This window comes from Bos taurus, chromosome 23 (genome assembly GCF_002263795.3).
Source record: "Bos taurus isolate L1 Dominette 01449 registration number 42190680 breed Hereford chromosome 23, ARS-UCD2.0, whole genome shotgun sequence".
Lineage (NCBI taxonomy): Eukaryota > Metazoa > Chordata > Mammalia > Artiodactyla > Bovidae > Bos > Bos taurus.
Genome location: NC_037350.1, coordinates 27,170,020 through 27,197,050, shown reverse-complemented (window position 1 = coordinate 27,197,050; position 27,031 = coordinate 27,170,020). Strand labels below are relative to the sequence as shown.

At 53.0% G+C, this 27,031-nt stretch overlaps 1 protein-coding gene across 2 annotated transcripts; it reads right to left on the bottom strand.

Moving 5' to 3' along the window:
- Positions 1-524: 524 nt before the first annotated feature.
- NOTCH4 (notch receptor 4) lies at positions 525-25,672 on the bottom strand. 2 transcript variants are annotated; one of them, XM_024983664.2, is made up of 30 exons: positions 25,465-25,672; positions 24,600-24,681; positions 24,125-24,417; positions 21,567-21,914; positions 21,348-21,470; positions 21,014-21,250; positions 20,742-20,897; positions 19,887-20,081; positions 18,321-18,434; positions 16,185-16,298; positions 15,973-16,095; positions 15,006-15,165; positions 14,262-14,407; positions 13,740-13,892; positions 13,415-13,532; positions 13,097-13,184; positions 12,596-12,749; positions 10,814-10,998; positions 8,276-8,528; positions 7,918-8,030; positions 6,228-6,751; positions 5,269-5,652; positions 4,995-5,170; positions 4,240-4,459; positions 3,968-4,049; positions 3,735-3,873; positions 2,941-3,236; positions 2,568-2,715; positions 1,941-2,038; positions 525-1,796 (listed from the first exon to the last, which is right to left on the bottom strand). In XM_024983664.2, the coding sequence occupies exons 1-30, from the start codon at positions 25,529-25,531 to the stop codon at positions 1,107-1,109; spliced, it is 5,979 nt and encodes a 1,992-aa protein (XP_024839432.1). In that variant the 5' UTR covers positions 25,532-25,672; the 3' UTR covers positions 525-1,106. The 2 variants fall into 2 exon arrangements, with proteins under 2 accessions (XP_024839432.1, NP_001193877.2); NM_001206948.2 differs by having other exon boundaries at positions 3,977-4,049; positions 25,465-25,531.
- Between the last annotated feature and the right edge of the window lie 1,359 nt (positions 25,673-27,031).

The window sequence follows — 27,031 nt, the reverse complement described above, 5'->3', positions numbered from 1 at the left end:
ACAATCTCCGTGCCTCAGATTCTCAAAGAGTAAAAAGGAGTTTTTCTTTTTCCCCCCATTTATACTGTTGATATGAGGATCAAATGTAATAAAGCATTTGTCCTGTAGTGAATGCTCAATAAATGGTGGTTATTATTAGTTTTCAAAATGCTTCATGCCTGCGTGTTTCAGGTCCATCGCCATGAAAGAGGCATAACCATATTGCTGAATTGTAGTTAAAGTTTGATGCTCTCTCCATCTCCCTCTACTTGAGGCCTCAGGAATCAGATCTAAGTGGCTATAACAAAATGCCCTTCAAAGAGGGATGAAGGGTATGCATGGTTTAGTGTGTGTGGTTTCTCACTGGATTACTAGAGACTTCAGATGATTCCTTAAACTAACATAGGACCCCAAGTCTTATTCTTGCTCTTAAAACTATACTCAAAGCTTCCATCCACATATTGAACCTAGGGCACAAAAATTCTGAAAACATGATGCAGTCAATTTCATATTTTTTTCCATTCCCCAACCCTTCCAAAAGACTGTAACACTTCAAATCATCTTTATTATGGGGTGACAGACTTGGTGTTCTTAGAGATAGTGGTGGCTAGAAGGGTGGCACTTCATCCCTGCAATAGTTTGGGGGTAGGGTGTGGTGGGAGAATGCAAGGAATCATCAGTTGGCGTAACCCTTGGCCCTGTCTTCAGCGCCTACACAGTGCCAGGCACACAGTAGGCGCTCAATAAATATGTCAGCCGTTTGCGGGTATTGGGGATTTCAGGCGATAGAGGCTCCCTTTGGGAACAATATACAGAAAAGAACATCTCACATTCTGTCAGTTTGCAGTTCTTGGTTCAAGGGTACTTCCTGTTACCCCTCATCCTTCTTTTCTGAGAGATGCTGGCCATCTCATCAGGGTGCTTCATCCCAGTACCCTGAACCCTCTTTCCAGGGCTGCAGTTTCCCCCACGTGGAGGACGATGTGATGTACATCATTCTGGGAGGGACACTACACTCTTGATCTCTCACTTTCGAGGCACAAGGATCTTAAAACCTAGAGGCCTTCCAGACTGCTTGTTATTTAATGAGTACCCACTTTTAGAATCCCTCCCTGAAATGTGGCCTTTTATTTTTGACCCTCGCCTCCTGCATTTAAGGGTATTACTTGGTGGGCTGGGGGACCCCAGGCAACTTGAGGGGATCCCCGCTCAGGGGACGGTGTTAGGCAAGGAGGCGGGATTGGCGTGTTGGAAGCGGGGCCGCAGGCTCCCAGGGGCACCCAGTCGCAGGGCCAGTCAACAGTTGCAGCCACGCCCCCGCTCCCGGCCGAGACCCCGGGTCTTCCTCGCACCATTGCAGGGTTGGGCCGAGGCCCGCGCATGCCTGCTGAGAACCTACGGCCGCGGAGGGGCGGGCCTTCTCCTGTTCCTTTCGATAGGCTCCGGCAGTGCGAGTAGGCCCCGCCCCCGTGCGCGGCCAAGTCTACGGACAAAGTCCGGGCTTGCGGACGGGCTCCGGCTGACAGCGTCCGGCAGCGCGGCACAGCCCCGCCCCCACGCGGGGGCACGCTTCCGGACGCGGTCCGCGCGCGCTGGAAGGTGCCGGCGCCGCGGCCCGGCGTGGGTTTGTGACGCGCCTCCGGTGGCCCCGCCCCTTCCAGCAGCGTCAGCAGATCCCAGTGGTTGCGCTGACGGGCGACGTCTCCGGGTGTTAAGCCGGCCTGGTCCCGTAGTCCTTGGGCGGCTCCCAGCCCCAGCAGCAGCTGAGCTACCTCCATCGCCCCTTCTCGGGCCGCCAGGAACAGCGGCGTCTGCTCCTGCGCGGGAGGAAACAGCGAAGGGCGAGGTCAGGGAAGGCCACGCCCGCAGGACAGGCCCTCCTTCTTGACCGCTGCCCCGCCCCCTCAGGGTTTTCGCAGTTCACCTCTCCCGCTCCCAGTTTGTTAGGGGCCCCATCTAACCCTGCCATCCTGTGCGTCTTTATCGGCTCCCGCCTGGAGAAGGGAGCGGGCGGCCCGGGCGTTGTTCACGGCGGCGGCCCAGTGCAGCGCTGTTTTTCCTAGGGGACCACGTGAGAGGTAGTTACCGCGAGGCTAGGGGCCAGACGCCTGGGTTCCTGTTTCCCACGGGTTCTGGTCTTGGGGGAAGGGCTGTTCCGCCCGCGGGGTCCCTCTGAGGCGGAAGCGTTGTCCGGGTGACCGTCGGCCTGCAGGAAGCGTTGCCCCTGGTGACGTCACCGGCGCGCGGGAGGGACAATAGGGCATTGTTCTGGGGTCTATGGGACCGGCAGGCCGCGTCCCTCCCACGAGACCCCTCTCCGTTTTCACAGACACTCTTCCTCCATCCTAGTTCCCGGTGGGCAAGGGCAGCGTGTGTGTGTGTGTGTTTGAGGATGCTGAGGGCAGACTCAAGTGCTTCCTGCTGCTACTGCTCCGCAGATTTACCACCTTCACAGCAGGGTGGGAGGGAATGTCCCAGCTTCCGGTTGGTTCCTCTGCTGCCCCCACCCCCCCATTTTTTAGATCTTACCTCACACCCCATTTGCTCAGTTTCTCTATAGCACAACATCAACTTCTCCAGATCCATACCCCATTTGTCTCTGGCCCCCACATCTGCTTGGGCTGCAATCAGTTCTTCAACCAGGTCTTCGACAGCCAGCCTGGCGGCCAGCATCAGGGCTGTGGTCCCATCCTCTGTCCGTGCATCCACTGCAGTCTGTCTGCTGCGGAGTAAGAGCTGGAGGGGCCAGAGAGGACCAGTGACTGCTGGTATATCTGGACTGTTAGCTAAGGCCCCTTGCACTGCTAACCCACCTCCCAATCCATATTCAGTCTTCTGTTCTTGTTTCTCTGTCAGTCCCCAATCATCACCTTCCTCTTTGCCAAACCCTGGAGAAGGCTTTTGCCCAGCCTTACTTGCAAGTTTGCCCAGTGTCCTTTAGCAACCCCAGTGTGCACTGACCTGGCAAACCTCCCTAGCATCAGCAGCCACAGCCGTGTGAAGCGGGGTGCGCCCTGCCCGGTCTGGCTGGTTGGGGTTTGCTCCAGCCTCGAGGAGGCGGCGGGCAGCGGTTGGCCGGGAGAATCGAGCAGCCAGGTGCAGGGGTGTCTCCCCAGTGCCCACAGTGTGAACCTGGGGACAGGCCCCTCCCTCCAGCAGAGGTTCCCAGGGCTCAGGACTTCCCAGCCATGTCTCCTGGTAGGTCCTGGACTCCACGCCCCCACAGCAGACTGCTGACATCAGGGGTGTCACCCCATCTGTGGATGAGACATGAGACATGGGGGACAACTGGGAAAGTGGGAGAACATGGAGGCCTAGGGAGAATCACGGCCTGAGGTGTCAAGAAGCCGAGCTTGGGATCTTGATTTTTGTGTGGCTTGTGTCAGTGACTTTCTGTTTTACTCTGGGCTTCAGTTTCCTCCTCTGTAAAAAGGAAGTGTCAGGCCTTAATACTTTAACATTTTAGAGCAGTGATTCTCAAACTTGAGCCCTGGTTCAGACTCACCTACAGGGCTTGTTAAAACACAGATTCCCTGGTATTTTGAATTTGAGTCAGAAGCTCTGGAGTGGAACCTGAGAATTAATATTTCTAACAATTTCCCTGGTGATGCTGCTGCTTCTGTCCTGGGACCACACTTTGTTCTGAAGCACTTACTCTGGTATTAGTTTATCCAGTTCAGATATCAAAGGACTTTGTGATTCTAAAAGGGGTCAAAGGGAGTTTTCATTTTCTTGGTTTAGGATGACTCACGTACCAGGTCCCTGGGTGTCCACGTCAGGGACATCCATCTCAGAATCCTGGGGAGGAGTCAGCATGGCTGCCTGGGGGAGCTCTTGGCAGTCACTGCTCAGAGACCAGAGCTGGCACTTGGGGGGTGAGGCCATTTCTTCAGCCTTGGGGATCAGAACAAGGGTCAGTGAAGGCAGGGTGACTTGTCCCTTCAACCCCTCCATCACTTTAGGACCATTCTTGCCCCAGTGCTTTCACCTGGCCCACCTCCTCTCCTTCCTTGGGGACTGAGCACATCACAACACCATCCTCATCCATGTCTGCCTCTGCTTTCAGTGCCCTGGAAGGGGGTGGGTGGGGAGAGGACCTTCAGGGCCCCAGAGATTCCCAGCAGCCTTCCCATTTCTCTCCCCTTCCTGTCCCTTCCTGTGTCTTCAGCTTCTGCAATAGCATCTCTTGTTGCTTCTGATCACCAATATCTCCACGGGAAAGAGTCCCCTCCCTGAGCCCCAGTTCTTTCTCACTCTCACTTGAGGCCGATGCTGTCCTCGCCCAGCGGGGGTCGACGTCGGCGGGAAACTGGCTGAGTCCGGGGCCTGCGAGTGAACCCAGGGGGCAGCCAGAGGGCCCCATGCTCTCGGCGCTTGCGACGGATGAGCTGGAGGACGAGAAGAGCCCCGAGGGCTAGGAGAAGGACCCCGACCACTGGGGAGCACAGTACAGGCCAGGGAAGCTGGTTGGCGGAGGGCTCTGGTGGAAGAGACACAGAAAAAGAGGCCATGCCTGGTGAGGCTGGGTACTCTGGTGAGACCTTTGAGCAAGTTCAGATGCCTTTTTTTGCCTCAGTTTCCTCAACTGTAAAATAGGAGTAATAATAGTACTTGCCTCATAGGGTTTGTTGGGAGGATTAAATAATACTATAAAATGCTTAGAGCAAGGCCTGGCACATAGTAAGTGGCATATAAGAGTTGTTATTCTTCCATAATGCTATGAACTGTTTGATTTGCAGATGATTGGATAACTCTTGGCTTATTAGAGAGAATAGGCCAGAACTCAAGGTTTGTGGGCGGTCTATGATAGAGGTTAGGATAAAAGACTCAGGGAGATGGAGCTTGCAGAGCAAATGGGTTGTGAGGAGATATACTTAGAGAAGAAGGTTAACAAGGGTAAGTCTCCACAAACAACATTTGGGGTCTCAGTGCTTCTGTTTCATTTGACTTCGTTGAGGTTGCTGGCATGAAAGCTGGCCCGGGAACAAAATTGGGGAAATGACGGGATCACCTACTGGTGCCTGCACGAGGGTGGGCAGCCAGCAGGGGTCCTGGCAGTAGGGGTTCCAGGGCCCCCACTGCAGCCATTGCAGCAAGGAAGCGGAGTAGGAGCCCAGGGTCCCAGGGGCAGCGGGATGCAGGGCGCTCGGGGCCACAGTGGGACAAGTCCACACCCATCACCACCACAAACCTGTGAGGAAGAGACCCCTGGGTTAGTCCCTGGCTTCCCTCTGCCAGTTAAAGAACTGATGTCTTTCCTCCCCCACCCCGCCCCGCCGTTGTCCTTACCCAGTGCTCAGGGAATCTGTCTCCTTGCCTGTAGGCTCTGTTTGGGGGGCTGCTCTCTCCTGCTGAGAGGGGTCTGGGGTTCCTCCTAGCTCCTCTTCTGCTTGGGCTCCAGGATAGGGGTACACCATGTCCTTGCCTTCACTGTCCTTCCTCACCCAGAGCCCTACCCTCAGAGTCAGGGACAGCACCCGGGCCAGGGCGAGCAGCTGCTGGTCCAGGGTTGAGGGGCTCAGCACCACCAACAAGGCCAGGGAGGGCCCCCACTCTGAATTTCCATCTTCCGGCCTGCAGTCTCCCCCGTCCCAGCCACATTCTGCCGTGTTGCAGCCCTTCTCGCAGTGTCCATTGTGGAAGTGATCGCGGCAGTACTGGTCATAGGCTGGACTGTGGGGTGAGGAGATGGCGGCTCAGGACCCTAAAGAAACTGGATTCCCTCGTCCCAGAAAGGATTCCTGATACTCTACAGACTCTAGGGCTCTGTTTTGCTTAGTGGGGGCAGTTCTGGAGTAGTGGGTTTACTCCCTGGACGGTAGCTAGTCCAGACACCCTAATGTCTACTGACCTTTGTTTCCTAACACTGTCCCCTCTCTACCCTCCCCAACTCCTGGCTCCCTAAAAGGGAGCCCTTTTCCCTCAGGGATGCTGGTTGCTAGGGGAGATTCTCCATGGCAACAGGAGTTGCCTGGCTTGAGGCCAGGGTTCCCATGATACTCAGAGGGTAGCCCAGACAGGCAGTGCCCTCTTTCTTGGTCCCCACGTTAAATATTCATGCTGCCTCATTCCCTTGGGTTGGAGTCTAGTGTCTTCTATCCCTATTTAGCGATGATTATTAGAGTGGAAGCTCCCCGGAGCATGAGGCTATGGTCACACTGTAACTCAGACTCTTCTGTGTCCTTCTGTCTTCATCCTGCCTCCCCCACCACCCCCTGCCCATCATCCCAAATCAGTTTCAGGCTCACATGCAGGCTGGAGGAGTCTCACAGTCGTAGCCATCAAACAAACACTCTTCAGAGTCACACTGTGGGTGGCACTGCCCGTCCCGGAAAAGAAGCCAGCACCGGGAGTGGGAGGGGCAGCCCTTCCAGGGGTCTGGGACCCCCAGGGAGCAGTCCCCCCCATCCCAGTTTCCTCCTGGGCCACTGCAGCCAGCATCACAGGCCCCATCTCCACTTCTGCCCTCGCATCCCTTGACTCCGGGCCTCTGACACCGGGGCCCTGGAGAGCTGGCAGGGCAGGAACAGCGAAAGCCTGGGCCCCCCAGCCCGGGGGTCTCTGAGCAGCTGCCATTGTGTAGGCATGGAGAAGGAGGGCCACAGCCTGAAGGAGCTGGTGGGGTCAGGCAATCCGGACCCCCATAACCATTGAGGCAGGCGCAGCGGGGTGGGAGTCCAGGCTTGGGGGAGGGCAGACACAGGCCACCATGGTGGCAGTGATGGAGACCACAGGAGGGGGCTCTGTGGCTGCAGGTGGGGCCTTCAAAACCCTGTGGAAAAATGTAATTTGTAACAACAATGAAGGGGAAAACAGTTATAAAGGGGAAAAAAGTGTAATTTGTAACAATAGTAAAGGGGAAAATGTAATTTTGGAGTTAAGTTCACCGGTGTTATCTTTTAAAGAAAATAAAGGAAGGCTATGCATAAACTAATATTAATTTGTATTTTACTGTACCATGAACCAAGGTTTAAGATTAACCTAGGGCTTCCTTCATAGCTCAGTTGGTTAAGAATCTGCCTGCAATGCTGCAGACCCCAGTTCAATTCCTGAGTCGGGAAGATCCGCTGGAGAAGGGATAGGCTACCCACTCCAGTATTCTTGGGCTTCCCTTGTGCCTCAGCTGGTAAAGAATCTGCCCGCAATGCGGGAGACCTGGGTTTGATCCCTGGGTTGGGAAGATTCCCTGGAAAAGGGAAAGGCTACCCACTCCAGTATTCTGGCCTGGAGAATTCCATGGACTGTATATGTATAGTCCATGGGGTTGCAAAGAGTTGGACATGATGGAGTGACTTTCACTTGCCCTGGGGTCCAGTGGTTAAGAATCTTCCTGCCAAGGCAGGGGACACAGGTTCGATCCCTGGTCTGGGAAGATCCCACATGCCATGGGGAAACTAAGCCTGTGTGCCACAACTACCAAGACTGCTCCCTGAAGCCTGTAAGCCGTGGCTACTGAAACCTATGTGCCTAGAGCCTGTGCTCGGCAACAAGAGAAGCCACCACACTGAGAAGCCCCTGCATCACAACTAGAGAGTAGCCCCTGCTCTTTGCAACTAGAGAAAGCCCTTGCACAGCAATGAAGACCCAGGGCAGCCAAAAATAAATAAATATGTATATATATATAAAGATGAACCCAGTTTCATGCATTTGAGGTCTATAAACAAATACACACACTGAGTTAAAAGAACTTATTCACGGTCACCCAGCCAGCCTTGTGGACCTTCCCACAGGCAATGTCCATGACTTCTGAAAGTTCCATTCAAACTTTCACCTGATTCTGCCTTTCCCCGTCACTGCTTCTGAGGGTCACGTCCCCCTCTGGACCTGAGATGGCTTTCTCTGATAATTCCCTCTCAGGTGCTCCCCCAGGTTCCCAGCTCAGGGTTTCTTTTGTGTTAGCGTTGGGGGCAACAGAGGAAGCAGCTTGTGGTTACTCACCTGGGGACAGTGGCAGGTGAATCCTGGGGGTGGCCCTGCTGTGGCCTCACATGACCCGCTGTGGGCACAGGGCTGGCTCTGGCAGGGGTCTAGCTCCACTTCACACCACTGGCCTGCGGAGGGGTGGGATAAAACATGACACTCCTTCAGTTGCTGCCTCCTTCCCAGCTCATTCCTGGGAGTCAGCCCATCACTAGCTGCACAGGTGCAGGGATGGTGGTGCATGTTCTCTAGGCTGGGGTCTGAGGCAAGGGAATGGGCCAGATGATTAGGCTACCTTGTGGGTGGGGCTTGTCTGGGCTTCCATGGTCAGTTCAGCTATGGCTAGAGATGCGTACGCCCCTATCTCAGGCCTCACCTGTGTGTCCAGGCAGACACTGGCAGTAGAAGGCATTGGCCAGAGAGTGGCAGGCTGCAGTGCCTGTGGGGTGACAGGGCCGGTCCAGACACTCATCCACGTCCCCCTCACAGCGCAGCCCCACAAAGCCTGGCGGGCAGGCACAGTGGAAGCCTCCGGGTTTGGAGATACAGGTCCCCTGGTTGTGACAGGGCTGGGATTGACATGCGTCCGGTTCCTCTGAGCAGTTCTGTCCACTGTAGCCGGGTGCACACTGGTAGGCAAAGAAGGTCAGACAGGGAACCAGTAAGTGAGCCCCTCCTGGCACTCTAGGGGACCCAGTGCAAGATGGTCTGCCTAGCATCCCACCTTCCAACTCAAAGCATCACTCAGCTCACCCTCCATCACAGTCACGTGTAGCCTAACCCTTTAACCTGAACTCCACATGAGACATTATTGTTCAGTAATATGGACCTTGTCCCCTTCCAAGTCCCAATCTCTATAATTCATTACCACTAGATATAATTCCATTTTTGATAAAACCTCCCTCTTCCAACCACACACCCACTGGGTTCTCTCATGCTTTATTAATTTATAAGCATTTATTAGACTTCCCTGGTAGCTCAGATGGTAAAGAATCTGCTTGCAATGCAGGAGATGGGAGTTCAATTCCAGGGTCGGGACGATCCCCTGGAGAAGGGAATGGCAACCCACTCCTGTATTCTGGCCTGGAGAATTCCATGGACAGACCATGAGATTGCAAAGAGTCAGACACGACCGAGTGACTAACACTTTCACTTTCAAGCATTTATTGAATTGCCTACTTTGTGCCCAGGCATCTTTTCAGGCTCTAGAAATACAAAGAAAATTAGAACTGCTTCCCTGCCTCCATGAAATTCTCAGTCAACCAGAGAAGAGACAGCTATCACTGATTGTGTGATTTATACACATAACCTCTAGAACTCTCCTGACCACCCTCTCTATGGGTCATCTCATTTGATTCTCACTTCGCAGAAAAGGAAACTGATTCCTTGAAAGATAAGTGCCTTGCACAAGTCACACAGCTGGTAGGTGGCAGAGCTGGGATTCAGCACAAGTCTATGACTCAGTAACTCATGACCTTAACCATTTTCTGATTGTTGCATATCCTGCTGGTGAGAAAAGGGTCATTGTGAGATCTGTACCACGTGCTGAGTTCTTGCAGGAGGAAGGAGAGTATGCAAGAATGGAGTACCAGGAAGGTTTCAGAAAGGTGGAGAAAAAACAATTCAGAGAGTGTCAGGAATGGCCAGAGGGTTGGAAGAAGCAGACGAGGGAGGTGGGAGTTTTGAAAACTTCTGGAGGAAGTAGTTTCATGAAAGAGGAAGTAGAGCTGAGTAATGGGTGCACGGGGGTTCACTACTCATCAGTACGCTGTTTTTGTGTATGTTTGAAAATGCCTGTAATAAAAAGTTAAAAAATACATCGAAAATTTAAAGAAAGAGGGTAGTTATGGGATTATGCCTTCTATTCAAAGTCATGGTTGTGAGTACATGGATCAGGTTGCTTGGAATTAAAACCCAGCTGTGCCTTCCTGTCCTGCTTAGTGACCTGAACCACCAAGGAGAGGCCCTAACCCAGTCTGGAGAGAAGTTAGGGACATTTCCCTGAGGCAGGTGCCTCCTGGGCACCAGCCAGTGGAAGAGGGGTGAGGAAAGCCACCGAGGAGCCAGTCTGGGGTGTGGGGAAGCCAGCTGCAGTTTTGTGTTGCTGGAGCAGTTGAGTGGTGGGTGAAGAGAGATGAGGCCTGAAAGGGAGGCAGGGCTGGGTCACGCTGGCTTGGGACTTCACTGTGAAAGAGGTGGGCAGTCACTGAAGGGTTTTTGCGTTTTTTGGCCATGCTGCGAGACCTGTGGCATCTTAGTTCCCCAACCAGGGATCGAACCTGGGCTCCCTACACTGGAAGCATGTCTTAACCCCTGGTGAAAGTGAAAGTGAACGTGTGAGTTGCTCAGTCATGTCTGACTCTTTGTGACCCGATGGACTGTAGCCTGCCAGTCTCCTCTGTCCATGGAATTCTCCAGGCAAGAATACCGGAGTGGGTTGCCATTCCCATCTCCAGGGGATCTTCCCAACCCAGGCATCAAACCCTCACCTGTTGCACTGCAGGCAGATTCTTTATTGGCTGAGCCACCACGAGGGAAGTCCCCACTGAAAGGTTTTAAGTAGGAGAGTGACAGGCCAGCTTAATGTTTTCAACAGAGCACCCTAGTGGTGGAATAGAGGGTGAACCTTTAGGAGGACAAGTGTGGAGGCAGCGATGATATTAATTATTAGGAGGCTGATGCAGGTGTCCAGGTGGAATGAGATGAAGGCCTGGACTAAGGCAGTGGGATGAGGGTGAAGGGGCAAGGACAGAGCTGAGAAATATTCAGGAGGCAAAACAGCTTGACTTGGTGGTTGGTTGGACGTATGGGGTAAATGAAAATGCCTTCTCCCCACCCTTTCTGCCCCCTGACTGCTGTTTTCCATATCCAGCCCAACTTTGTCTTCCCCCCCGCCTCCTCTAGACCTTCTCACCTGGCAGAGATAACCGTTGGGTTGGGCCACGCAGGTGGCCCCATGCTGGCAGGGCCTGGACTCACAGGGGTTCACCTGGTCCTGGCATATGCTGCCTTGGAATCCAGGGGGACAGTGGCAGAAATGGGAGGGGCCGCTGTCAATGCAGACGCCTCCGTTCTGGCACAGGGAAGAGACTTCTGTGCCTGGGAAGAGAGACAGTAAAGCTACGTGGGTTGGGAGGATGCGCAGGGGCCCCAGATACTCAGCAGAGAGGTCCATGGAGGGGCCGCTAACACATCTGGGGTGGGGGGAGGCCACCTGGAGCCTGAGGAATCAGTAGGCCCCTGAAGCTGAAGAGATTAAGCATGTTCCGAACATGGATGGACCTAGAGATTTTCATACTAAGTGAGTAAGTCAGACAGAGAAAGACCAATACCATATGATGTTGCTTATATGTGAAATCTAAAAAAAAAAAAAAAAAAGATACAAATGAACTTATCTCCCAAACAGAAACAGATTTACAGATGTAGAAGATTAATTTAGGATTACCAGGGTTAAGGAGGGAGAGAGGGATAAATTGGGAGGTTGGGATTGACATATATACACTTTTATATATAAAATAGATAACTAATAAAGACCTACTGTGTAGCACAGAGAACTCTACCCAGTACTCCATAATGGTGTATATGAGAAAATAATCTACAAAAGACTGTTTCTTTTTTAGATTCACTTTGCTGTACACCTGAAACTCATACAACATTGTAAATCAACTATACTCCAATTAAAAAAAAAATTAAGTTCCTTCTCCTGCATATTTTGTCAGAATGGAGAGAAATACCTCTTCTTTGATTTAACAGAACATTATAAGCAACTGTATTCTTGGCCTTAAACAAGTCTCAAGCAAGGAAGAACTCAAGAGAAACTTCAGGTGGAGACACTTGGCTTAACAGTCTAACTCCATCCCTTGGGTTTCGCCATTCTCTGATGTTCGCTTACTGATTTCCATCTACCGTCTTCACAATGGTCTCTCCCCTGAGTTTTCATATCAAAACTTATTTGAGGACTTCCCTGGTGGTACAACGGATAAGAATCCTCCTGCCAATGCAGGGACACGGGTTCCATCCCTGGTCTGGGAAGATTCCACATGCCTAGGAATAGCTAGGCCCTCAGGCCATAACTGCTGAGCCCATGTATGGGAACTACAGAGGCCCGTGCACCTGGAGTCCGTGCTTTACAACGAGAGAAGCCACCACAATGGGAAGCCCCATGCAACACAATTAGAGAGTAGCCCCTGCTCTCTGCAACTAGAGAAAGCTTGTGAGCAGCAACGAAGACCCAGTGCAACCAAAGATAAGTTAATTAAAAAAAAAAACACTTACTTGAGCAAGGAAGGTATTCTTTTACTAGGGAATTGGCATAACATCCAAGTGAGGGGGTCATGGTGGAGTGTGTTGCGTGTGGTCAGTTAAATGTGGTTCACTCTGAGTTATGATGGTAATGACAGTGTTGAGTTGTTCCACCCTGGAACTGGTTATGTCCCTGGTGATTGTGTTAAACTGGAGTCTGATTGGCTGGGCTGCGTAGTGTTCCTTGAGTTGTGTTGAACGTGGTTCTAGGAGTTGAGTTGTGTTAGGCTGTCCTGGGTGTTGAGCTGCAGCTTCAATAACTAGTTGGTATGTGTTGCTTCAGCTTTTAGTCGATCAGTTGGCCAACTGTTGTGTGTGGATGTCCTTAGGGGTGGGTTAGAGGAGGAGACCCTTTTGCTCTTCCTCTGCTCCCTAGCCGGTCTTGGGTTGGTACCTTGGCTCAGAGCAACCTTCTGGCAGGAGGACAGCGGCAGGTTGCAGAGAGGCCCAGTCCATCCCTGGAGGCACAGGCACTGGAAGGAGGGCCCAGTCTGGAGGCAGTGGGAATTTTGTGGGCAGGGCTTCTGGGCGCATAAGTCCATCAGCGTCTGAAGGTTAGGAGGGAGTGTGAGGCGGGAAGGAGCATCAGGTTCCCAGGCCCAGAGATGGTCCTCTGCCAGCTCCTCAAAATCCCTTCCCCCCAAAACTCTCTCCTGAATGGTCTGGGACCAGGTCACCCTCCCTGATTTCCTTGGATATGTGCATCCCAGAAGAGTTGCTGGGATCAAAAATCCTTTCAGCGAGCCATACAGACATCAAGCTCAACTCCTAGACTCCCAAACCTCCTTTCACCTCTCCCAAGCTTCCGTGCTGCCCCCTGTCAATGCCCTAGGCCCTCTAACTGGAGCTTTCCCGCCCCCTCCTTTCTCTGCACACCTGGCTCCCGGCCCCTCACCTGACAGCTGCCTCCTGTGTAGCCAGGGGGACAGAGGCAGCGGGGACCCTGAGGGCTGTCTTGGCAGGTTGCCATGTTCCTACAGGGGCTGGATGAGAAAGAGAGAGGGCACAGTAGGAGGAGGGTCAGGGAAACAAGGGGTGGGAGTGTGTGACGTGTGAGGAGGCAACTGCTGGGGAGGTGGGAAAGCCAGAGGGAAGGCAGAGTGGAAGAATGTGGGGCTTGGGGCGAGAGGCAGCACGGAGCCCCAGAGGAGACGGAGCAGAAGGCTGGCCAGGGCTCCCTCCCTTCCTCCAGGGGTCTGTGTGCCCTGCTCACCTGTCTGCGCAGCTGGGACGGGTCCTTCCCTCGCAGCGTGGGCCCTGGAAGCCTGGGGTGCAGAGGCAGGAGAAGGTGCCCGGCTTGTTCACACAGGTGCCCCCATTGAGGCACAGTGCTGGAGAGAGGAGGCTGTGAGGGGTTGGGTTCCTTGCCTGTAACCTGGCCTGTGACCTCAGTCACACACAGGGTACCACCGCCCTACCCTGCCAACTTCCCCACCCAAACGACCGCTCTCTGTGTCCAGTTAATTTTTTTACCAATGTACCCTGATCCCCTTCTGCATCCTTCTGTGGCCCAGCCCCAGGATGTGGTGGGAACTCACCAGAGGCACAATGGTCAATGCTGGTCTGGCAGCGGAGCCCCGTGTGGCTCAGAGGGCAGGTGCAGGTGTAGCCCCCGGGGCTGGGGCTGCAGGAACCACCATTGAGACAGGGCCCTGAGTGACAGGCTGTCACCTCCTCACTGCAAGTGGGCCCTGAGGGGAGTGGGTGGGGTCTGAGAAAGTGAACCTTCCTTTTCTCTCTTCCCTTTCCTTCCCTTCCTCATCTCCATTCCCACTGTTCTCCCCCACCCAACATTTTTTCTTTTCTCACCACCTCCTGCACTGTTTTCTTTGGCTGTGCCTGCAGCATGCACGTGGAATCTTAGTTCCGGGACCAGGGATCAAACCCGTGCCCCCTGCAGTGGAAGCGCAGAGTCTTAACCACTGGACCACCAGGGAAGTCCCAGTTCTTCTTGGTGGTGACTGAGACCCAGAGCCCTTTGGACACATGTCTCCACTGGCCTTGCCTTTGATTTAGATGGTGGTCAGCCCCGGGTATACATGGTTTAGGGAGCGCCTCACCTGTGTAACCTGTGGGGCAGGTGCAGTTGTAGCCAAAGGGCTGGGGGTGGCAGGTCCCTCCGTGGGCACAGGGGGTGGAGACACAGCCCCCCAGATCTGTGTCACACTCTGGTCCTGTCCAGCCCCCATCACACACACATGAAGATCTGGTCATAGAAAGAAAGAGGGGGTTCTCTTCTCTCTTCCCCACTGGTCAGACCCCTATGACCTCTCTCTTTCTGGTCCTGAGACTCTGGCCCCTTTCTTTGCTCTCAGCATTGCCCCCTTTTGCCTGACAAACCCCACTAATTTTCTCCAACTAGATCTATCTATCCATTTATTCCTTCTATAACTTGTTTATTGTCTGTTTTTCTACATTAAAACAAAAGCTCCATGAGGTTAGATATGAAAACTTGGTCTCTTTTGTGCTGTTTTCCCAGTGCCTGGAAAAGTATCCACACGTAATAGACACTCAATAAATATTTACTGAATGAATGATATGAATTGGTCCTGGGATTTAATACATTTCTTTCTGCTTTGATCCTCCCAAGTCTTGTTTCCCTCTTTATTTATGAACTCTCCCCTCACTGGATAACACTCACCAGTCAAGCCCTCCCATTGGTTGTGATCTCAGAACTTTGTCCTCTCCTTCCTATTCCGTATTGGTCATTTCCTACAGACCAGCACCTCAGTGGCTGTCTTCTCCTGCCCTAGCTGAGGAGGACCAGAGGAGACTATAAATGGGGAGGGCCTGGAAGATGTTACCTCTGGCAGTGCCCATGGTGGCAGGTGCAGTTGTCTTCTGTGGGGACACAGCCTGGGTTTCCATCAGGGCAGAGGCAGTGGGCATTGTCCTCCTGATCCTGACATTTTTGTTTGGGCTGGCACAGGTTGGGGGCACACAGGGGAATTTCACAGAGATGGCCTACAGAGATGGGTCAGAAAACAAAGTCCGTCTTTGTCCTTGATGAGGTTGGAGGCACTTCTTATGCATGACTTGCTCATTTCCCATTACCCTATCCTCCAGTGGCTCCCTGATACCTCAGGATACCAACTTCTTCAGAATGACACATGGGGTCCTGCATGACATGACCTTCCTAGAAGTGCTACATTTCTCACCTTTGCCCTGGCACTCCAAGTTCTGGATGTCCTACATTTCCTTAAGTGGGGAGTGCTTTTCTGTCCTCCCCCTGCCCAGTGCCTTTGCATGTGCTGTTATCTGTGGCTAAAACACACTGCCTAGCATTCTGTGTTGACAAACTCCTGCTCAGTCTTTACGACTCTGTTCAGCCATCATTTCTCATCTCTAGTCTGGGTTGGCCAATTCTTTGTGTTCCTATAGGATCCTATGCATTCCTCAGAGCTAACAAGAGACCTTCTGGTCTTTCTGCAGTAGATTTAAAGTCACTCAAGGATAGCAACTCAACTTTGTGTCTGTGTCGGCACAGTAGGCACTTAATAAATGTTTGCTAAATAAGCAAATGAATGGCTTGCCTTTGAATCTCCTCCTCTGCTCCTGGTCTCCAGTCATATCATTCATGTTGAGCCAGATGTGAATCCTACAGTAACACCCTCAGTGCCTGTACGGTTGTGCAGATTTTGCACTGCACAACTTTCAGGGATTCCATTCTCATTCTGTTCTCACATCCCGATCCTCAGACACTCATCAATGACTCCACCCGAGTTGTGCTCAAATATCCCTCCAGTTCTTTCCAACCTCTCCCCTGCTGACCTGTGAAGCCAGAGGGGCAGACGCAAAGGAAAGCTCCTGGGAGGTCAAGGCAGCTGGCTCCGGTGGGGCATGGGCCACTCAGACACTCGTCCACCTCCTCCTGACAGCGTGGGCCTTCAAAGCCTATGGTACAACAGGGGAATCAGGGCCCTTCATGGAAGTCTGCCCCATGTCCCCACTGTCACCTCCAGTGTTTTTGAGCCCCAGTTTACCTGGGGGACACTTGCAATGGAAGGATCCAGGCTGGTCCTGGCACTCCCCGCCATTGGCACAGGGAGAGCTTTGACATTCGTTGATGTCCTCCTCACACCGGGGGCCAGTGAAACCTGGAGGGGTGGGGAGTGAGTGGGGAGAGATGACCAAGGTCTTTTTTTCTTTTCTTTTTTTCTTTTTTTACTTTCTCTAGACTTACGAGGGACTTTGTTACAAATGTTTAAGATTTAAAGGGATGATTTCATGGATTCAAACAAGAAGTTAAGAGTTAACACTTGTATTTAACCTTTTCTTTGTTGTTTAGTTGCTTAGTCCAGTCTGACTTTTTTGTGACCCCATGGATTGAGCCTGCCAGGCTACTCTGTCCATAGGAGTTTTGGGCAAGATTATTGGAGTGGATAGCCATTCCCTCATCCAGGGGATATTCCCAATCCAGGGATGGGAACCTGTGTCTCCGCATTGCAGGTGAATTCTTTACCACTGAGTCACTGGGGAAACCTAGCTTTCTCCTTACAAATATAGAAATAACATGCTTACAAATTGCAAGGAGAGAATCTGGTTTCAAAGGATTTGGGTTTTGAGGTTTTGTATAAATGTGTCATTATATGACAAAGGCACCAATGTGGGGGCTTCTCTAATAGTGATTTGAATTTCAGGACATAACGGAGCATAACTTGGTAACTTTAGCCTTCATATAAGGCATAACTGGATATGTGTACTAATGCTGGAAATACATTTTTATCAGAAGAATAAATACAAGTCCTGGCCTTTCCCCTTGCTAAGAAAAGTGAACCTGAGGAACTTCCAGAAAAGACATCTGGGGCAGGTGGAGATGACAGGAGGGTGATGCATAAAAGTGGAACTCAGCCACTGTCAGCCATGTGACTTTGGGCAAGCTACCCAACCTCTCTAGGCTCCCCTTTCTTCCTCTGTGGGATGCCCTGTGGCTCAGCTGGTAAAGAATCCGCCTGCAATGAGGGAGACCTGGGTTTGATCCCTGGGTTGGGAAGATCACCTGGAGAAGGGAAAGGCTACCCACTCCAGTATTCTGGCCTGGAGAATTCCACGGACTATATAGTCCATGGGGTCACAAAGGGTCAGACTGACTGAGCGACTTTCACTTTCACTTTTCTTCCCCTGTAAAAGGAGAATGATTATATAACCTACATCATGGTACTGCTGAAAGGATTAAATGAGATAATGCCTGAAAGTACATAACCAAGTGCCTGGCTTGGAGTAAATATTCAATAAACATCAGTTATTACAGCTGAGAACAGAGGGATGTCCCGTGAAACTGGAGAATGAAGGTCTGGGATGACTTTCCCTGCATCCATGGCTATCAGTGCCAAGACCAACGGGGACCCTGAGCAGGCAGGGGGAGGGTATGGAGGGCTCTGAAGGAGGGCTGGAGGGGAGGATTATTTGGGTGACTTGGCAGGAAAGAGATGAGGGTGGGTGAGTGAGCAGGGGAAGATTTGCAGGATGTAAGAGGAAAGTTATGACCAACCTAGATAGCATATTCAAAAGCAGAGACATTACTTTGTCAACAAAGGTCCATCTAGTCAAGGCTATGGTTTTTCCAGTGGTCATGTATGAATGTGAGAGTTGGACTATAAAGAAAGCTGAGCACCGAAGAATTGATGCTTTTGAACTGTGGTGTTGGAGAAGACTTGAGAGGCCCTTGGACTGCAAGGAGATCCAACCAGTCCATCCTAAAGGAGATCAGTCCTGGGTGTTCATTGGTAGGACTGATTTTGAAGCTGAAACTCTAATACTTTGGCCACCTGATGTGAAGAGCTGACTCATTGGAAAAGACCCTGATGCTGGGAAAGATTGAGGGCAGGAGGAGAAGGGGACGACAGAGGATGAGATGGTTGGATGGCATCACTGACTCAATGGACATTGGTTTGGGTGGACTCTGGGAGTTGGTGATTGACAGGGAGGCCTTGTGTGCTGTGGTTCATGGGGTCACAAAGAGTCGGACATGACTGAATGACTGAATTGAACTGAAGAGAAGACAGTTTGGAAAGCAGGGGAGTTGGAGAGATGGGGCACTCCTTGGCCAGGCCTGAGAGATCTTCGAGAGGCCAGTGGCGACTGCCAGGACTGAACCGTGGAGCAGAATCTGCACTTACCTGGCTGGCAGATGCACTGGAAGCCGTTGAGCAGGTCGTGGCAGTCAGCCTGGTTCAAGCAGGGGGCCGAGGCGCACTCGTCTATCTCCACCTCACAGAGCTGCCCTTCTAAGCCTGAGGACATGCAGGTGGGGTCAGCTTTGCTTCAGCTGCCTCCCCCTTTCTGCCCCAAAGGCCGGGTTCCAGAACCAGCACTGTCCTTGACCTGACCCACCAGACAGCCCCTCCTAGGGGGCCACTGCATGTGGGTTGGAGAGATGAACTGAGGCTCTGCTGCTCTGCTGGACAGTGGCTCTGTTGCCTTCAAGTGTGAAAGCTCAGGGAGCAGGGCACCTGCCGAAACCTGGGAGGGCTCCTGGAAAGTGTCTTTTGAGGCCATTCCTCAGTGCACAGAAGGCAGGGCTCACCCGGGAGGGCTGAGCAGCCTGGAGGTTTTCTGGGTACCAGTGTGACAAATGGGCATCTGCTTGGAGGTGATCCACTCCTTCCATGCTACCTGGGCAGGCCTCCATGCCAGGGAGACCAGGGATCCCCAAGGTGGGGATTTGAAAGGTGTTTGGGAACCTGTGTCATTCCCATACTTGTCCTGTTTCTCCGGGCTCTTCCTGGTCTCCGCTGTCTCACCCTGAACTGATGCGGATCACCCTCTGGACCTCGGCTGCCTCCCTCTTTTTGCCTGGGGAGCCTGCCTCTGAAACTCCTTAGTATCTACAACCTTGTCCCTTGCTTGGATTACTGGATAGTGTTCTCAGCATTTTTCCTTGGACACATCTCAGCTTAGGAAGGCTGTGTGGTGTAGTGGGTGAAACTATCAAAGCTCTGGGTTTGAATCCTGACTCTACCACTTACTAGCTGGGCAACCTCGAACAAGTCACTTAACCCCTGTGTGCTTCAGTTTCTTCATTTATAAATGGGCATAGTAACAATGCTGACCTCAGAGGGATACTGTAAAGATTAGATAACGCCCCCAAGATGCTCAGGCAGAAGTAAGCTACTGTTTTTCTAGTTTCATTCAGCTCCCTGCTATTGACTCCATCACTGTCTCTCTGGGAGATGTTTCTCCCCTTAACTCTAACTTATAGGTAGATGCTGCTTTGCAGTATTCCTTTCCCACTAAGCCAGATTCAAGCACATAGACCCTTTGGAATTTAAAAGTTTACCCTTGATCTCTACAGGGTCGAGTTTCCCTGAGTAGGTGGAACATTCTGGGTTGACATAAGCAGAGGCTGCAGCATGAAAAGTTTATTAACTGCTGCTTTTCTCTCCCTTGATGGGCCTCTGCATACAGTGGATCAGGTTGTGCATGCTACGGTGGCCATGAAATGAACACAGAGTTGAGCAGTGTGCAAGCTCACTACCATCTGTGGAAGCTCTTTTCCTGGGGTGGGGGTGGGGGGTCACTGGTTTCTTAAAGTTTTCATCTGGGGGGTGAGGAGACGAGGAGAAGCCTTCTTTGCTATCTGACCCCAACTGGCTTCAGGCTAACCATGCTCTGGAGGGGTCACGTCCAGTGACTTCAGCACTAGTTCCCTGGCTCCTCCACCCAAGGCCCCCTTCAGCTGGTACCTGGTGGGCAGAGGCACTGGAAGGTGGCGAGCAGGTCCAGGCAGGTGCCGCCCCTGTGGCAGGGCTGCGACAGGCACTCGTTGTGATCGGCCTCGCAGCGGGAACCCGTGTAGCCAGGCGGACAGAGGCACTCGAAGGAGCCGGGCGTGTTGAGGCAGGAGCCGCCGTGTTCACAGGGACTGGGGCCTTGCTGAGCTGGGAGGAGAGAAGACCTGGGAGTCCACTGGGCTCAGGGTGGAAGGGCAAGAAGGCCTGAGTGGCAGGGAAGGTGTTGGGGGGCCTGTCTGTGGCAAATGAGATCAGAGTGGGGAAAGGGGTTGTGACCTTAAAGTGGAGAAGGAGTGGGACTTCCCTGGTGGGCCAGTGCTTAGGACTTCACCTCCAATGCAGGGGTGTGGGTTCACTCCCTGGTCAGAGAGCTAAGATTCCACATGCCTGATGCCAAAAAACCAAAACATAAAGCAGAAGCAATATTGTAACAAATTCAATAAAGAATTTAAAAAAATGGTCCACGTAAAAAAAATCTGAAAAAAAACTTGAGAGATGACTAAATGCAGTCTGGAGGGCTGAGTATTGGTGAGAAGACTGGCTAAGAAAGAGATGCCAAATAAGGACAAATTCAGGAAAAAAGAGATGTTCATTTCTTTATTTGGCCGCTGTGCAGCCTGTGGAATTTTAGTTCCCTGACTAGGGATTATATCCGGGCCCTCGGCAGTGAAATAGCGGCATCCTAACCATCGGACCACCAGAGAATTCCTGAGATGATTTTTAATTTGAAAAACAGTTTGCCTGTTTCCCTCTTTGGCAGAGGCTGTGTGGGGGCTTAGAGAGGGTCTGATGAGGGGGGTGCCTCACCCATCTGACACTCGTCCAGGTCCTGGTGGCAGGTGGGCCCTGTGTAGCCTGGCTGACATACGCAGAGTGTGGAGCCACTCAGGGGGTTGGTGCTGCACTGGGCTTCCTCATGGCATGGCTGACTCAGACACATGTCCTCCATGTGGCACAGGAGGCCTGGAGGGTGGGGTGGGCAAGGTGCTCAGAGGCTGCTTGAAGCTCCCAGGTGCTCTCCTGGTGCTTCGGTCACCTAGCATCTCCGCCTCCCGCCTCCCTGAACCTCTGCGTCACACCTGTGCGCCCAGGCGGGCAGAGGCAGGAGAAGGAGCCCACGCGGTCAATGCAGGTGGATCCGGGGGCACAGGTGGCGGCCACACAGTCGTCCAGGTTCTCTTCGCAGCCGGCGCCTCCCCAGCCACTCACACACACACAGTAGAAGTCTCCAGCTGAGTTCTGGCAGGTACCCCCATTTCTGCAGCGAGGGGGACCCTGAACCTCACATTCGTCCACATCTTCAGAGCAATCCCAGCCTGTAGGGGAGTGAGAAGGGGACAGGTGCTGCAGCTGGGGGCCATGTGAGGACTAGAGATGGGGGCTGACCATCCGGGCCACTGGTGCCACACTCACCTGTCCAGGCCTCTGGGCAGAGGCAGGTGTAGGTGCCCAGCCCATCCTGGCAGGTGCCCCCGTTCTGACACTGGTGCCCAGCACAGTCATCTGGATTCACCTCACAGCTTGGGCCTGTGAAGCCTGACAGGGTCGTGCCATGAGCTGAGAGAAGGGACCCATGGGACACCACCTCCATGCCCAGAGAGGGGCCTCAGGAAGACCCCCGTGAGGACGCACCTGGGGGACAGAGGCACAGGTGGAAAGTGGAGTCTCTCCCTGGAACCAGTTGACAGGTGCCCCCATTGAGACAGCCCCTGGGGGTGCAGGGTCCCGGCCGGAGTCCACAGCGTGGACCCTCCCGCCCAGCAGGGCAGAGACACTGGAAGGATCCCAGGGTGTTATGGCAGGTGGTGCCCTTGGGGCAGGGTCCCGGGTCCAGGTAACACTCGTTGACGTCGTGTTCGCAGGCGTGGCCCTCGAAGCCGGGTGGGCAGCGGCACTGGATCTGGGGGTAGGTGGCCAGACACACTCCTCCATTGACGCAGGGGTTGGCTGAGCAGAAGTCTCGAAGCTGGCAGTGCTCACCTGAGGTAGAGGACGGACGGTGAGGGGGCTGTTTCCAACAATGCACACGTTCCAGCTCCTCCAGAGTGACCCGCTCTCACTCTGGGTTATCTCTGTGTCTGATTTCCGTACTTCCTTCCCTTCTTCCCATCCTCTCCCTGTCCTGGTCCATCATCCTCAGTTTTATCATTTTTTGGGTAGGGTTCTCTCTGGAGTGACCACATTTTCTTCCAGCCGAAAACTGAACATGTGGCTATTGGTGGGAGTATTGTGAATCAACCCTGCTTGGGAAAATCTGGGACTTGGTGTCTGTCCCTTTAGTGGTGACCTGGGTGGAGAAGATCCCCCGGAGTAGGAAATGGCAACTCGCTCCAGTATTCTTGCCTGGGAAATCCCATGGACAGAGGAGCCTGGTGGGCTACAGTCCATGGGATCACAAAGAGTTGGACATGAATGAGAGTCGGACATGAATGAGCACGTGGTGGGGAAGTAGAAAGCATGGATCCTCTGAAGGCAGGTGACATAGCCCCTGGCTTTGCCCCCGCCAGCTGTGTGCCCTCGGGCAGTCATCTCGCCTCTCTCATCCTGATTCCCTGATCTTTGGGTGGTTGTAATGTATCGCGGTAAAGAGATTCCACAGCTGTGCGCACTAGTGGGAATGGTGGCAGTGGCTGCTGGTACTGAACTAAATAAGCACTTTCTGAGCATCGCCCCCTTTCCTATCCACATCAGCCTTATGAAGTGTGGACACTGGCTGACAACTGAGGATCCAGACAGCTTAAATATCATATGCAAGGTCATGTCTAGTCAGTGGCAGAACTGGCGATGGGCCCGAGGAGGGGGCTGCCCAGAGCCCCTCCTCTGAAGCACAAGGCCTGGCAAGTTGCCACTGCCCATCCTTCTTCTTGTCATATATGCTGGTCTCTCACACCCAGTTGCAGGCCCAGTTTCCTCAGAATCTCCTGGTTAGTTTAAGAATCTCCATTCCCTGGGTCTGCTCCAGACCCACTAGAGCAGGCTTTCTGGGATGGGGGCACTAGTATTTTTAAGGCCTTCCAGGGTTGCAAAGTTGGACATGATTGAGCACACACAATACATCCATCCGTCCATCCACCAGTCAAAGGTGACTGCTGTGCCTGCTCAAGTCTGAGAAGCCTGGCCTCTAGTCCACCCCTCCTGGAGGCACCCACATCCAAGTACTTCCTGGTCACGTGAGCTTTGCTTCCTGGTCCAGTCCTCTCCATCTTGCTTAGGTGCCATGGAGCCTTTCTCTCCAGGTCCTCGCAGCTCTGTCCTGGCACCCCTGACAGGGTAGCACACCTGCCCACCATACGTCCTGCTCTTGTGCCCCAGGACTGCACCCCTCCTCCTGGGATGGGCATCCATTCCCCTCTCCGGGTCAGATCCTCCCATCCCCATCACACCTCCCACCACTGCAATCTTCCCCGATGGTAGTGTGGGCTCCCACCACTCAGAAAAGGAGCCACTCAGGTGCTCAGAATGCAGAGTCTTAGAAAGACGGTACTAATGATCCTATATGCAGGGCAGCAAAGGAGACACAGATGTAAAGAACAGACTTCTGGAGCCAGCGGGAGAAGATGAGGGTGGGATGATTTAAGAGAATAGCACTGAAGCATGTATATTACCATATGAAACATAGATGACCAGTTCAAGTTCAGTGCATGAACCAGGGCACCCAAAGTCCGTACTCTGGGACAACCCAGAGGGATGGGGTGGGGAGGGAAATTGGGGGAGGGTTCAGGATAGGGGGGCCACATGTATACCTGTGGCTGATTCATATTGATGTATGGCAAAAACCATCATGATATTGTAAAGTAATTATTCTCCAATTAAAATAAATTAATTAATTAAAAAAAAAAGAATGCAGAGTCCTGGAGGTCCCCTGATGTGCTAGGCATTAACCCTCTAGCTACTGGGTCAGGGGAGATTGAGGGGGTGGGGAAAGTGGTCAGGGTGCTGTGCTAAGGGGGCTATGGCAGTAGTTCTTTACCAGCTGGCTTGGAAATAGCTCAATGTTTTAGCAGTCATTACAATTCTGCTGGTGAATGTCAGTTTCGGGTAAACGGATCACTAAGAATTGGCTGGTTGATTCTCGAGGCCTCCACCCTCCAAGGGTTCACAGTCTCTTGGGCTCCAGTTCCATCTCTCCTACCCCACAGCCCAGCCACGGCCCCCTCCTGTCCCTTCCTCCCTCTCCCATCAGCGCTCACCCGTCCATCCTGGCATGCAGGAGCATCGTGGGCGGCCCGAGTCCTGGAGGTGGCAGCGACCCATTTTGGAACAGAAGGAGGAACAGGGGTCCCTGATCTGGGCCTGGCACCTATCGCCAGTGAAGCCAGAGGGGCAGGTGCAGAAGAAGCTGGGGGCCATGGGAGAGGGGGTGCCAGGGGAGCCGGGAAGGGTGGGAAGAAAGGTGTGGCAGCTGCCTCCGTTCTGGCAGGGCTGGGCATCCTGGCAGGGGTCAGGAAACTGGCATGTCTCACCCAGGAAGCCAGGGGCACACCTGGGAGGGGTGGAGAGAGGAAAGTTCACATCCTGACCCTCTGCTCCCACCTGCCTCCCTTCTTTGCCTTCATTTGTTTCTTTTCATCTTCTTCGCCTCCTTCCTTTCTCCTTTCTTCCCATTCTCCGCATCCCCTCCCTTGTTCCCCTTCCCTGTCTCCCACTCCCATGAGGTGCACTCACTGGCAGGTCCCTTGCCCCTGGGATAGGCTCAGGCAGGTGCCTCCGTTGGCACAGGGTTCTGGGAAACTCCCGCACTGCAGCCCTAGGGATGGAGATGAGGGTGAGATGGGAGCAGGGAGCATCGGGCTCCATTTGCCCTCCTTTGGATGCTCGGGAGGGACCTGCCTGCAGCAGCCCAAGAAGGTGCTCCACACCACCATCACCTTTACGCCCCTGTTCTAGTCCCCACGTGGCACTCACACCCCAGCCCCCTAGATCGCAGGTCTCTCAGTTACTAATCCCCACCCTTCCTTTCCTGTTTATTCTCTGGCCTCCCAAGTCCAGCTTCAGGCCCCATCCCTCGGAAGCAAGACAACAGGGATCAGGAGGGGGGTTGAGGGGACTCCTGGGAGGTGAATGGCTGAAACACTAAAGGGATTTCCTCCCGGAAGGGCCCAGCATTGAGCCACCAGGGGTGGGGACAGCTGGACCGGGAAAGGGACTTGACTTTCCCATGTCTCCATCTCCTGATCCCTCTCATCTCTTCCCCCAGCAGGTGGTCACTCTGTTTCCTCTCTTATTTCTAAACATGATTGCAAGAACATGCTGTCCCCTAGTTCCAGGGCCTACTTGGTTCTGCCCGGGGGTGGGCACCCTCTCACCCATCCCCCTGCGGTCACCACCCCTGGCATGAGGCCCACAGCCTTGGTCTGTGTAGCTGCAGGAGCCGAATCGGGTCTCCCTGCCAACTGTCCCATTTTGGGGGCAAGAATCTTCTCCATCCAGTGTTGCCTCAAAGCAAGGACCTTGGCCCTCTGTCCCCCACCCGCTGGACTTCCTCCTAAGGAAGGTGGGTCTCGGGGCCTCTTGCCCCGCGGTGACTCACCTCTGGTCCTGACGACTGGCTGACACAGCAGCAGCAGCAGTGGCAGCAGCAGTGAAGGGGGCTGCATTCCAGAGCCCCTGCCCCACGCCCAGATCCCCCCTGCCCCCTCCAGCGGGACCCTCAGAGCCCCTCGCTGAAGCAACAACCACCTCCTCTGCTCCCACGGCCCCTTCTTCCTCCTCCTCGGCCTGCTGCGAACCTCACGTCTGAGCTGTTTCCTGAATCACACAATGTCCTGGACACCCTAGTGATGGGGCGGGGGGAGTGGAGGAACATTGAGGGGGATGAGGGAGGGGCTTTCTTTCCCTGACCACCCCTGGGGAGGTGGTGAGGAAGAAGGACAGTGTGGCCGGAGGGCAAGTGAGAGAAGGGGGAACTGGGTGAGTGGGGGGCCCCTGAAGCAGGCATAGCCCTTCTGTTGTTAGTGTGGACTCTTCCCTTTCTATCGTTGGGAACTTCACAGTGACTGCCCTGTGCCCTGGGGGAAGGTCAGGACCTGGAAGCAGAGGTGTGGGGTGATAAGCAATCTTCTTTCCCCTTCTGAGGAGAGGATATTGTTTCATGTGGTCAGTACAGATGCTTCTCAGAGAATCCACACCTCTCCATAAACTGAAACCACTAATTCTTGGCAGACAGAACCCACAGGACCTCGGTCCCTGCTGGGAACTTCATTTTCTCATTCTGTGGAATGGGTGAGATGCTGGGCAGGTTTAGGGGGAAATCTTGGGCTTCTTTTGGAGGAGAAAGTGTAAGATCGTCATCGATGATCAATGAACATTGGCTCTACTAAATTTTGCAGTCTGGATTAGCCATAGTAAACACTGCATTTGGGTGAATTTTCCTACCTCCATGTCACCCTTTCTCCACCCAGATGTCCCTGGGATGCAAGGAATGCCGGTCATTGAATTAAAAGTTGGAATAAATAAAATCACAAAGGAGAATTCAGGGCCCTGACTCAACCAGCCTTCTTGAGTCAACCCAGGATGGCTTTGGGTTCAGCCACACACCCAGTTCCTCTAGTAGCTCAGGGAACTGAGAGTCCAGGCTGGCTGGAGGTGTCATCCGTAGCACAGCTCCAGTGTTAAGGCCCCACGGCCCAGACTGGCGCACTCTGAATACCTTTCCTGGCCAATGAGTATACTTTGCCAGCATCGTTCTTTTTTTTTTTTTTTAATTTTCTATTTTTTTAAACTCTTTATTTTGAAGTAATTTAAAACTCACAGAAGAGAGGCAAAAATACCACAGATTATCCCAAGATATTCTTCACTCAGATTCACCAATTGATATAATTTGACCACGTTTATTGTTATGTCTCTAATTACATGTTAGTTTTTTTTTTCTGAAGCCTTTGAGAGTAAGTCACACATAATATGGGCTTTCCTGGAGGATCAGATGATAGATAAAGAGTCCTGCAATGCAGGTGACCTGAATTTGATCCCTGTCTTGGGAAGGTTCCCTGGAGAAGGGAATGACGACCCACTCCAGTATTCTTGCCTGGAGAATTCTATGGACAGAGGAGCCTGATGGGCTAGAGTCCATGGGGGTCACAGAGTCAGATACGACTGAG